The sequence below is a fragment of the Coenobita brevimanus genome, chromosome 22, assembly GCF_032717465.1.
Source record: "Coenobita brevimanus isolate Jiangsu-jjx chromosome 22, ASM3271746v2, whole genome shotgun sequence".
NCBI classification, from domain to species: Eukaryota; Metazoa; Arthropoda; class Malacostraca; order Decapoda; family Coenobitidae; genus Coenobita; species Coenobita brevimanus.
In genome coordinates this window covers 440,342-453,858 of record NC_136975.1, presented here as the reverse complement: position 1 = coordinate 453,858, position 13,517 = coordinate 440,342, and the positions used below count along the sequence as shown (strand labels likewise).

Here is a 13,517-nt window from a genome sequence, read left to right as displayed (position 1 = left end):
TGATGGCGCATTGACTTGATGGCGAAATATCCTGAAACATTTATATAGACGTAACATGAAGATTATTTGTATAATTCCAAAGTATGTCGATTGTTCACTTAAGGTAATTAGGCTTTTATATAAATGCCAATGTCTCGTATGTAGCCTTATGCTAAGATGAAGGATCGATCATAAATCAGCTGATTCACGTTTCAATATATTATTATTTTTCATTTAATGCCCATGATTTGATGCCATATTTTACATTTACTATATAAACAATAAACCACCATCACTTTTATAACTTACATAATTAAAAAACTAGTGTACATGCTAAATAAACTGATACGTAAATAAATGATGGGGAATCGTCTTGATGGCGAATTGTCCCTACTCGGCCTCACAGTCACAGGGACTCACAGCCCTCACTCATCAGTGTCAGAACTGCCTGGCTGGGCAGGGCTGGCTGGCTGGGCAGGGCTGGCTGGCTGGGCAGGGCTAGTTAATGAGGCTGGACCGGTGGACAAGTGTGTGTGGTCTAATGCTGACAGTGTGAGGATGTTTTTGTTGCGTTTGCACATTCGCTGTTCACTGAGCCGCGGATGATCCATCGTTGTTGCAAATCGTTCCCATTGTATAGTGGGCATAGGGTACTAAAATTTTGACATTGTATAAGCAAAATATCGTACAATGAGGCATTGTATAATGAGGCTTTACTGTATAAGGAGAACTCAGGTAAGGAATAGATCATCGTTTCTTCATTTCATATGGATACTAAGTAGCTGTAGTGAGTATTAACAGGTGAGTATTAATTGCAAATGATGACCAAATATGGGAAAGTATTAGTAGCATGTGAAACAATAGTAAAATAGATATCGGAAAGAGACAAGAAAATTTTAGATTCAGCACTGACAGTTCCACCCATCCACAGATTCCCATGTTTATGACATTATCATGCTGACGAAGATATTTGAGTTTCCACACCATAATGGATGAGTGAGATCATCAGTGTTGAATTAACCCCTAGGCGATGGGCATGGTTTTACCTATCCATGTTCCAGAACCGGGTTATTTTCTGGATAATCGATTTTCCCCCCAATATTTTTTTTCATTACAAATCAATCACAAATGACAAAAAACACATAAAAAGTGCGTACTTATTCTCTGTTGGCGATTTGGAAGTGGTGGTGTGGTGTGAGGGGGCCGGTGTGTGGCAGCTGGGCTGGGCATGTTCAAGGTCGCAGTGGTGTGTTGGTGGTATTAGTGGAGACAAGAGGGATGGATTACCTCATGCCAAAATAAGTGTTGAGTGTGTATTTGTTTCTCTCACTAATTCATAACACTGTATGAACACAATATTACAACTAAAATAGCAAAAAAACACAAGAAAGTAACTAAGAAAGATTGGCTTATTTTATGTTTTTCATGATACTTAGTTTCTAACAAATTTATGTCTATTTATTTATTCACTATTATTTACACATTATTTCACTGTTTTTAGTAACTCTTGACAGTATGATACTCTCCATACACTCTCCCCTACACCCCTCAGGGCCCCCTAGTAGCCCTCACCACCACCCCACCCCTCCCGACCCCTACCCCAACCCTGAACTAGTATCAGCTGGTTCCAAGGCCACACTCTCCTTACACCGGCCTCCCACTACCCTCCACCACCCTCCACCACAGCCCTCCTCACTGCTGGGCTGCCCTCCCATCCCCCCGGCCAGCCAGCATTACCTCGCACATCAGCCATGCCGAGACAATACTCTGAGTCCATATGGCGCGTTACTAAGTTCAAACATGCCCGTGAAAAATTAAAATGTCATATGACGTGGACCGTAGGCCTCTACCAACACGTCATATGACATGGACCGGCACCTAGGGGTTAAGATTTGCTTGTCTTTCTCTTTCCGATAACTGCTCTGCTACTGTGTTTCATCCATCCATCCATCCATCATCCAATCCTACATTGCCCCATGAGGAGCGTAGGAGCCCGGGGCTAGGCAGTTGGTCCCGACATTTAAGATGAGAGTGACCGGCCTCACTCATCCCTGAGTGGCATTACATGAGCAATCAACCCCAATCACCCCCTGGATATAAACCTTCACCAGCTCAATCCGATTGGAGCGCAATAATTACCCACTAAACCACCAGGTGCCATAATTTGGTTATATGGTTACCACCCAGCGTAGTAAATGGTTTCCTGGTGTACAGGAAACCATTTGGCCTTTCACTCAGTGTAGAGTCACCCACAGGCTGAAGGAAGTGGAGAGAATGAAGGAAAGATAGACAGAAGAGGGAGTGTAAAGTCACCCGTAGGCAGAAGGACAAGGAAAGAATGAAGGAAAGAAAGACAGAAGAGAATGGAAGGAAAGAAGGATGGAGGAGAAAGGGCAGACACCCGAGAGCAGCACTACATCGAGTGAGTGGATGGTGAGCACCCCTGCCTACCACCAAACTCAACTGCTGCTTATTAGTCTCCCAGATTTGGTCCTCTTTTCCCTCCTTCCACTTCTGTCTTTCTTTCATTCATCCCTTTCCTCTTCCTTCTGCCTATGGGTGACTTTACAGTCCTTCTGTCTTTCTATCCTTCGTACTTTCCTCTTCCTTCTGCCCATGAGTGACTCTACACTGAGTGACAAGTCAAATGGTTTCCTGTACACCAGGAAACCATTCACAATGCTGGGTGGTAGCCATATAACCAAATTATGGCGCCTGGTGGTTTAGTGGGTAATTAAGGCGCTCCAGTCAGATTGAGCCTGTGTAGGTTTATATCCAAGGGTTGGTTGGGGTTTATTGTTCATGCAATGCCACTCAGGGATGAGTGAGATTTGGCATTCTCATCTTAAACGTCAGGACCAACTTGCCTAGACCTGGGACTCTGCATTTCTCATGGGGTAACATAGGATCGGATGATGGATGGTCATCGTTTGTGACAAATACTCACCTGTTGTATGGCTGGTGGGGATGCTTACCATCCACTCAGTGTAGTGTTGCTCTTGGGTATCTGCCCTTTCCTCTCCATCCTTCTTTCCTTCTATCCTTTTCTGTCTTTCTTTCCTTTATTTTTTCCTCATCCTTCTTTGTACAAGTGACTTTAAACTCCCCCTCCTGTCTTTCTTTCCTTCATTCTTTCCTCTTCCTTCTGCCTTTGGGTGTCTTTACACTGAGTGACAAGCCAAATGGTTTCCTGTTCACCAGGAAACCATTTACTATGTTGGGTGGTAACCATATAACCAAATTTTAGCACCTGGTAGTTTAGTGGGTAATAATGGCATTCCAGTCGGATTGAGTTGGTGAAGTTTTATGTCCAAGGGTTGGTTGGGGTTTATTGCTCATGTAATGCCACTCAGGGATGAGTGAGGCTAGTCATTCTCATCCCAAATGTCAGGACCAACTTGCCTAGCCCCAGGTTCCTGTGCTCTTGATGGGGCAAGGTAGGATTGGATGATAATGAATGAATGATTAATCACCTGTTAATATTACGTACAGCTGCTTAGTATAAATATAGAATGGAAACATGATGAGCTGTTTATACCAGAGTTCTCATAACAACACCTGATCAGCAGCAAGAATGGACACACATTTAAGCTCCACTTACTATGTTCAAATAAATTCACTATATAACTTTTTTTTCTTGTTACATTAACATATTCATCTGTAACATTGCTTTGATTGATGCTGCTACTGAGAGCAGAGCATTAGGCAGGATGCAGGTGGGGAAGGTGGCAGGTGTGTTTGGGTTAACCACTGAAATGCTGAAGGCCTCAGAAGATATGGGAGTGTGGTTAGCTTTTTTTTTTTTTTTTTTTTTTTTTTTTTTTAAATAATAATGTGTCCGATTCTGGGCATAGGCTTCACAGCCTGCTCCCAAGACCCAGCAGTTCTACATACCATAACCTCTACATGTCACCAGTTGGGCGCTAACACCCACCATCCATATTGAATACATGCTAGGGCTGTCTCATACAAGACTGGTGTATCGGTAGAAGCAGGGGTATTTTTGTGACATGTTGGCGGGTCTTCTGATAGATTAGTAAAGTCTGCTTTTATTAAATTCAAATCCTTAAACTGTTCCCTGCCCCAGCGAGGATTTGAACCTGGGTCCGTAGGACTGCAGGCCACCTCTCTACCGTCTGGGCTACTGCTTTGATAAATACTGTACAATTATTCGTGAATGTGTTGTCCCAGACGAGTGGCTGAAGAGTGTGATTGTAAATGTGTACAAGGGGAAGGGTGATGCCCTGGAAAGAGGAAATTACAGAGGCATAAAACTTTCGGACTAGATGATGAAGGTTATGGCGAGAGTTGTAGAATGTACGTTTAGAGAAAGAGTGAATATTGATGAGGTGTAGTTTTGATTTATGCCTGGCGAAGGGACCACCGATGCCATGTTAATTGTTCGATAGCTTCAGGAAAAATGTATAAGAAAGTAAAGGGATGTGTACATTGCCTCTGTTGATTTGGTGAAGGCTTTGACAGAGTCTTTAGTGAGGTGGTGAAGTGAGCAATGAGAAAGCTTGGGATCAAGAAGTGACTGGTTAGAGTGGTTATGGCCATGTAGTTGGGTGCTGGCACCCAGGTGAGAGTGAATAGAAATTTGAGTGATAAGAGTTCCATGAATAATGGTGTGCATCAGGGTCAGTTTTATATTATTTATCATGGAGTTTGATGCCCTCTCACACTACTTCAGAATTGGCTTCTTGTGGGAGATGTTGTATGCCGATGCTTTGGTGCTGATTACAGAGAATGAAAGGGAGGCAGAGGAAAGATTTAGTTGGATAGCTGATATGGGTCACACTGGTTTTGAGGGTAAATGCAGATAAAAAAAAGGTGATCTAGGATAGGTGGCAGTACAGTCATAGAAGAGGAAGAAGGGCTATGTGTGGTTTGCCACAAGGGTGTGGGAAGTAGTTCCATCTTGTGCAGTGTTTGTGATAAGTGGGTGCATAAGAGTTGTAGTGGTATTAGAGGTTGACTGCTATTTAATGCCGATTTCGTGTATGTGGTGTGTCATGGAGAGCATGTGGAGATTGTTTGGCATTACAGGAATGATCTTGCTGGTGAGTCTCTTGAGTGTGTGGAAGAGTTTTGTTACTAGGGAGATATGTTATGTGGTGGAGGTGGGGCTGGAGCTAGCTCTGTGGCTTGAGTGAGGAATGGTTGTAAGAAGGTCAGGGAGCTGTTGCCTCTCCTGACATTGAGAGGTCTCTCCATCCATGCTAAAGAATCCTTGTATGCAGCATGTGTTACAAGTGTAACGCTGTATGGTAGTGAGACCTGGTCAGTAAAGGAAGATGATATTCGCAGGCTCAGATGCATAGAAATGACTGACAGTGATAAGGTTGATGAGCAGTGCTTCCAGTGCAAGGCCTGTGGTGGCCACATTCATGATGAAAGATTTAAGTGGAGGGATGGGACTGGGGTGTATTGTTGTTGTGATGAGGAGAGATAGACAGATGTTTTGGGCAGGTGAGGATGGGGGATGACAGTTCCATGCAGAAAGTGAGGAGTGTTAATGTTAGGGGTTGGGTTGCAAGAGGTAGACCGAAAAAGACCTGGAATGAGGTCATATAGTGTGACATCAGGGATAATGCACTTAGTAGGGAGGCTGCCAGAGATTGAGCATCATGGAGAGCCACCATGAGGTGACCAAGGCTGACACATGCATGCATGTTGGAGGCTTTTCTAAACGAAACAGAACAAATGAAATGAAACTTGTGTGCTGACTTGAATTGAACCAAAGCTTCTCTTTAACAGAATTTGACTTAAAATGTTGTGGTCATATGTCAGAAGATGGAATATACTGGTCCACAACATTGCAGGAATAATAATCTGCACATTAATTTGAGTCAGCAGCTTCCACACGCCAGTTGTTGTAACCATTTCTGTAGTAGTGTACAGGTGTGTGTATAGACCATTAGTGCATAGCTAGATATTGTAATTTCAAATTGTACATGTTTTTTTGGAAGTCATTTGTTAACTCTGAGGATATTAGGGTGAGACTATATGCATGGCTCTGTATTTTCTTCTTTCCCCACCAGATTGGATTCCTCCTGGGAAGTTGCGGTGTGTCTGTGGCCCTTACTTCCGAGGCTTGTTTTAAAGGAATCCCAAAGACAAGTGCAGGAGAAGTTGTCTCTTTTAAGGGTTGGCCCAAACTAACTTGGTTTATCACAGACCACCTGCCCAAGCCACCAAAAGATTGGCAGACACCACCTAGGCATTCTGATGATACTGCTGCATATATAGAAGTAAGGATAATTACTTGTTTGTTGTTGGTAATTTAATACTATTGGAGAGAAACTGCTTAGGCTGAAGAAGGTAAAGGGTTGGAGCAAGTTTACTAGTTGGAAACTTCTGCATGATCTGTGAGCAGTGTTGCAACTTCTAGAACAAAAAGGGAGTGTGAGCTTTTACACGTATAATTATCATCTCGGCACCATCATCCTGCGTCTGTTTCCCACCTTCAGGTAGGGTAAGGTGGTCTACAGAATCCCAGGAAAAGGAAATTATACAGTATGGTAAAACTAAGTAACAGAATGCCCAGTGAAATGCCACATGCATTCATTCATTATTCAACCCCTTAGAATCTGGGCTCTACTCAATACAGTAGATACGGTTGCCTCCATAAAAAGGTGGACCACCCATGGAGGAAGAATTGGAGTCTGTTCTACCCTCATTTAACTGTAAGTCACTGTGTATAGGACTCCCAGCATGTACACACATTCAAAAAAGTACTGTTACAGGGAGGTTCAATGAGTTTCGTACTGAACAATCCAGCTGTCTCGGTAGAGTTGGAGGAAGGCAGTTAGCGAACGTTTCTTTCATGGTGTCAATTTGTATCATGCAGTAGGTGTAACGATACTTTTGTGAGTGTGTGTACATTAGCACTGGTGTAGTTTATGTTAGAATCATTTCATAGATTAACCAGTAGCCAAGAAATTACAGTATAGCAATGATCCTCAATGAATGTGGGTTTCATGGTTTAAAATAACAGACAGAATGATAATGCGATATCAGAGGAACAACATTTAATCTTTCCGATTCAGTGTTTCAGTGAAGTTATGACCAATATCGACTATGGTGAAGATGAAACTTAGGTTGATTTTGTTTTCTGGCTACACAGAATTCAGTGGTCCAGCAATCACTGCAGATGTCCTTTCCATCATCTGTAGAAAGAAAAAATAAACACACACACACACACACACACACACACAGGCAGGATGTACCACACATCGCTCCGCACTTGGTTAATCTCGGCCACAAATGGCCATACCTAAATAATATCTTTATATGAGTCAGGCTGTGTACTTGGTCCAACTAAATAGTGTTCTAATATAAAAGAGAAAGTTTAAGTAAAAGTGTTGTTCCAATAACAGAATACAACAAAGTAGTGCTGATGTGCCAAACAAGCAGATCAGCTGTTTAGTGTTTACTGTTTTGTCTGTGACGTACAGGAATGCAAAATTGTAAGTAGAATCTTTCTCTTAGTACCACAAGATTACCACCATCTTTAGCAAATCAAATTTGGAAGGAGTTAAGAAAAGGGATAAAGGTAGAGAGCAGGATGATGATTTCTACCAGGAACTGGTGGAAATGGAGACGTACAATTAGCTGATAGAACGAGTGTACAGATTAGAGAAGACATTTCAGAGTGAAATGGATGAAATTAAGAAGCAGTTGCACATGCAGAAGGAGGAAAATGAAAAATTAGTAAAGGAGGTTAACAAGAAACACACAACAAGAGATCAGCTGTCAGTTGAGGTGGGTGCACTTAGAAGGAAGATTAGTAAAATGGCAAGCACAGTTGTCAACCATGAGAGTATTAAGGAAGAGTTCAGAAATGATACAGAGACAGTAAGGCAGGCAAGCACTCTGATACATCATAGCAGTGATACTGAGAAGATAACCTAGGTGAATGAAGCAATACAAAGCTATAAAAATGATGTGGAAACCACATATGCTGAAATGGTGAAAGTAAAGAACGACTTAGAAACAAGAGTTGAAGAAAAGAGCATTAAAAAGGAAGTGAAGAAAATAATCCAAAACAGTCCAAAATTGGTCAGAGATTCAGCATACATCAACAAATCTATAGTAATCACTGGTATAGAGGAGGAACAAGTAAAAAACAAGATTTTGAGAGACAAAAAGGAGATGGCAAATGTAATGAGCATATTGAAGGAAGTATCAGAGGAAATCTGTAGTAAAGACATAGAGGAACACAAAAGGCTAGGGAAATATGAGAGATAAATCTATCTATCTATCTATTGCCAGACGCCTCAATCCCGTGTAGGGTGGCTACAAACAAATCGCCTCCAAGTCGCCCTGTCCCCCACCATTTCACTGCCCTGCTCCCAACTCACACCCCCCTCTCTCATATACCTCTCCACCCCATAATAAATCAAGGCCCCTAAAGTAACCTTCCAGAGTTTAAACACTGTGGAGACTGTGGAGGAAATATTAAAAAATGCAAACAAACTTATTGAGAAAGAGGATTTCAAAAATGGATGGATAAAAAGATGCCTAAGTCAAAAGGAACTGGGATTACTAAAAGAGAAGAGGGAGGAGGCAGAAACAAAGAATGAGGGAAGATCAGAGGAAGAGAAAAATAAATTTTTTTTTTTTACAGAGTAATAGGATTGCAGGTATGAAGGTGGTACATAAACAGGAGGGAATAAAAAGGAGGAAGGTAGTAGACCCAGGTCATGACAAGTATGTAAACAAGATGATTAAGTTGATGTACTCTAATGTAGATGGAATGGTATCTAAATTACCAAAGATGAATGATTAAAGAAAAGGGACCACATATTGTTTGCCTAACTGTAACAAAATTAACATCAAGGATATCAAACGACACCCTAAACCTAGAGGAATGCAATATATGGAGAAGAGATAGGAACTTAAAAAAAGGGGGAGGAATTATAATATTAACAAGGAAAAATCTGCAAGTCAAAGAAATAGAAATAGATATACCCTCACAGGCAGAACTGAGTGCAGTAGAGATGAGTACGTCTGAAGGGAAAGTAATTGTCGCAAATTAATATACACATGCCACCCAGATCAAACATTTGGGAAAAAGGTGAATATGAAGACCTGGTGGAGAGTACATTTCAGAGTTAAAGAACATTACAACATAAAATGGAGGAGAATCTGAAAGAATTATACTATCTGGAGATTTCACTACAACAATAAATTGAAATACTCTAGATATAAAAAGCCAGGAAAGCTGTTGGGACCCAAAGCTCCTGGATCTTGTGCAGGAGTTTTTGCTAATGCAACATGTAAAAGAAGCACCAGAAAAAGAGGACTTGTTGTACCATCAATACTAGATCTTATTTGCTACGCAAGAAAATGGTATTGACAGTATTATGTACCACCCACCATTTGGCAAAAGCGACCATGCAGTATTAAATTGCAACTTCAGGATTGCATATGACATAGTTAAAATTAATGAAAGTTACAAAAAGAGCCTTAACTACAAAAAGGGCAACTATCATGACCTAAAGAAATATTTTGTAGAAATAGGTCAGGAAAAAGATCTTAGAGGACAAGATTTAAATGGTATATATAGAAAATTCTGTGAACTTTATGAAATAGGAGTCCAAAGTTACATCGCTCGGCACAGAGAAACAGAAATTAAAATAAAAAACTGGCTTAAAGAATTTAAAAAATCAAAAGAAAAAAGAGACTTGTTGTGGAATAGATACAGAAGACACAATAGTGAAAGGGCTTATAACCACTATAAACAGGCAAGAAACGAATATACAAGAGTAAGGAGAGAAGATCCAAAACAGTTTGAGGAAGACATCATAAACAAAAGTAGTGATCAACCAAAGCTATTTTACAGCTACATCCGAAGCAGAACCAAAGTAAAAGATAAAATACAATCCATTATGAATGAAGGGATCCTCTGTACACAAGAGAAAGATATTTGTGAAGCACTAAATAAGAATTTCCAATGAGTTTTTACAGAAGAATATAATTTTGAGGGGGATGATATGGAACATGCATGCCCAAACATATTACCATATATACAAATATCAGAAAAAGAATACAAGTGGAGTTAAGTAAATCAGACAAAGGAAAAGCAAATGGTCCAGACGAAATTTCATGTTGGGTGCTACAAGAATGTGCAAAGGAGTTAAGTAGACCATTATGTTTAATATTCAAGGAATCCTTGGGTCAAGGTAAACTACCTGATATTTAGAAGAAAACAAACATTGTTCCCTTACCCAGGAAAGGGAATAGACAAAATCCACTCAACTACCGACCTGTATCGCTAACCAGTGTTGTAAGATACTGGGAAAGCTGATAAGAAAAGTTTGGGTAAACCATTTAGAAGAACACAATATGATAACAGAAAGTCCATTTTGTTTCAGAAAGGAAAAATTATGTGTTACTAATTTATTGAGCTACTATGAAGGAGTTGCAGAAACATTACAGAAAAGAAAAGGGTGGGTGGACAGTATCTGTCTAGATTTCAAGAAAGCATTTGACAGAGTACCACACCAAAGACTTTTATGGAAACTGTACCATCAGGGAGGAATCCAAGGCCAACTGTACTGTTGGATGCAAGATTTTCTCAGAAAAAGGGAAATGAGAACAGTACTAAGGGGAAATTACTCATCATGGACGGAAGTGACTAGCGGAGTTCTACAGGGCCCAGTGCTGGCACTAATTATGTTTTTAGTGTATATAAATGACATAGATTGTAACATTGGAAATGAAAGCTATCTAAATATGTTTGCTGATGAGGCAAAACTACAAAGGAGAATTACTAACACAGACCCTTGTAGAGAGCTACGAGAAAAATTAAATTAACTTCATGAATGGAGTAATACATGGCAAATTGAATTCAACGTGGACAAGTATCATGTAATCAAGTTTCGTAAAAGTGGGAAAAGTCCAGACTGGGATTAGAAGTTAGGAAGTAAAACCCTATAGTTATCAGAAAAAGAGAATGATTTAGATGTGATTATCAATAGCAGACTATCTCCGGCTGACCACATAAATGAGGAGGTATGGAACCTGTATACACTGCTTGCAGTATGAGAATAGTATTCACATACATAAATGAAGACATGCTGAGAAAGATAATTACATCTTTAATCGGACCAACCGTGGAGTATGCATCAGTAGTCTGGAATCCTCATCTCAAGAAGTACATAGAGAAGATTGAAAAAGTTCAAAGGGCTGGTGCAAGATGGGTACCAAGCTTAAGGGAACTAAGCTATGAAGAAAGACTAGAAAAACTGAATCAGCCAACACTACAGGAGAGAAGGAAAAAAGGAGACATGATTATGCTATATAAATGCATATCAGGGAAGGAGAAAATAGACATAAATGAATATATAACCTATGGGGAAGCATCAGCAAGAGGACACTGCAAAAAACTGCATAAAAAGAGAGGTGATCAAGACGTAAGGAAATTTAGTTTCCCAAATAGGGCAGTTGATCAATGGAATGGACTACCGAATGAAATAGTGTGTGCCAGAACAGTTGATAAATTTAAGGAGATGCATGATGAAAATGGTTTAAGACACGGGACAGTACGAGCTTGACTCATTCCTGTAAAGATACCATTAGGTAAGCACACACACACACACACACACACACACACACACACACACACACACACACACACACACACACACACACACAACAAATGTTTCCAGTCAGTTTTCACTAAAGAAAAGGAGCTTGTGGAAGGGGAGGGAGTGATTAGAAATGTTCCGGTGATGAAAGATATAAAAGTGGAGGTGCAGGAAGTGTATAAGTTACTGGAAACTCAAGATGTAAGGAAAGCCCCAGGACCTGATGGAATTTCTAATTGGGTACTGAAGGAATGCAGAGAACAACTGGCGGATAAAATTCACAGTTTAATTGTATGCTCACTGGAAGAGGGGAAAGTGCCACAAGAATGGAAGAGGGCAAATATGGTACCAATTTACAAGGGAGGAACAGGGAAGAACCCCTGAATTATAGACCAGTGTCTCTAACCAGCATGGTCGCAAAATTGTGTGAGAGAATCCTGAAAGACAGATGGATAAAATATCTGGAAGAGATGAATATTTTGGCTGAATATCAGTTTGGATTCAGAAGTGGAAGGTCTTGTGTGTCTAACGTGTTGAGCTTTTACTCAAGAGCGATTGACGTGGTACAGGAGAGAGATGGTTGGGTGGATTGTGTGTACTTAGACTTAGACAAGGTACCTCATAAGAGACTAATGTGGAAACTAGAATATATAGGAGGACTAAATGGGAAACTTCTGGAATGGATGAGAGACTTTTTGAGAGACAGACAAATGAGGACAGTAATAAAGGATAGGATGTCTGGATGGAGGGAAGTAACAAGTGGAGTCCCTCAAGGCTCATTGTTGGTGCCAGTAATGTTCCTGATTTACATAAATGATATGGTAGATGGAGTGAACAGTTATGCAAGTCTGTTTGCTGATGATGTAAAGATCTTGAGGAAGGTAGAGGTTGAGGAGGATTGTAAAATACTGCTGTAGGTTTTGGAAAGGATACACAGTTGGAGCCGGACGTGGGAAATGAAATTTAATGTAAAGAAATGTAAAATATTGGAAATGGGAAAAAGTACCAGGAGGCCATCACTGAATTATTTGTTGGGTAATGAATTAATCACAAAAAGGAGAGAAGAGAAAGATTTGGGAGTGCTAGTCCAAGATAGTTTGTCACCAGAAAAGCTCATTAACAAGATAGTTGGAGAGACTTATAAACTCTTGACTAACATAAGAGTAGCATTTCATTATATGGATGAGGAGATGATGAAAAAATTGATAGTGGCCATGATCCACCCCAGGTTAGAATATGCAGCGGTAGTGTGGTCCCCACACAAAAAGAAAGATATAAACAAGATTGAGAGAATACAAAGAACAGCAACCAAAATGGTCCCCAGTCTGACAGACCTGTCATACAGAGAGAGGCTGGAAAAACTGGATTTGCCTTCCTTAGAGGAAAGGAGAAAGAGGGGAGACATGATTGCAGTGTTCAGGACCATGGTGGGAGTAGATAAAATTGACAGAGAAGATCTGTTTGTATGGGATAAGAGAGCAACAAGAGGACACAGAATGAAATTGAAAAAGTCAAGCTGCTTGAAGGATATCAAGAAATATAGCTTTCCTTACAGAAGTATAAACTTATGGAATAGCCTGGACAAAGAGATCGTCCAGTCTAAAAACTTAAATGAGTTTAAAGCTAAATTTGACTTATTGAGAAACAGCGACGGAAACCCATGATCATAGCACATTCCGTGTATATCACAATTAGGTATATTAGGTAAATACTTAAATATTTGGAATGACTTAGACAAAGAGGTGGTGCATGAGAAAAACATTCATGTGTGTAAAGGTAGACATGATTAATGTGGACATGGAGACAGGACAACACGAGCATTGCTCAATTCCTGTATACTACAAATAGGTAAATACACACACACACACACACACACACACACACACACATATCACTCATAGGAGAGGAGGAGGGGTGTCTGTCTTCCCATTTTCATTCATG

The 13,517-nt window shown here is 40.4% G+C and overlaps 1 protein-coding gene across 1 annotated transcript in view; it reads left to right on the top strand.

The window, feature by feature from the left end:
• DIP2 (disco-interacting protein 2) overlaps window positions 1-13,517 on the top strand; it is a 611,941-nt gene that overhangs the window by 466,634 nt on the left and 131,790 nt on the right. Inside the window, exon 12 of the mRNA XM_080266752.1 lies at window positions 6,024-6,233. Within this exon, the coding sequence (XP_080122878.1) occupies window positions 6,024-6,233 (210 nt within the window). The remainder of the gene's footprint in view (window positions 1-6,023; window positions 6,234-13,517) is intronic.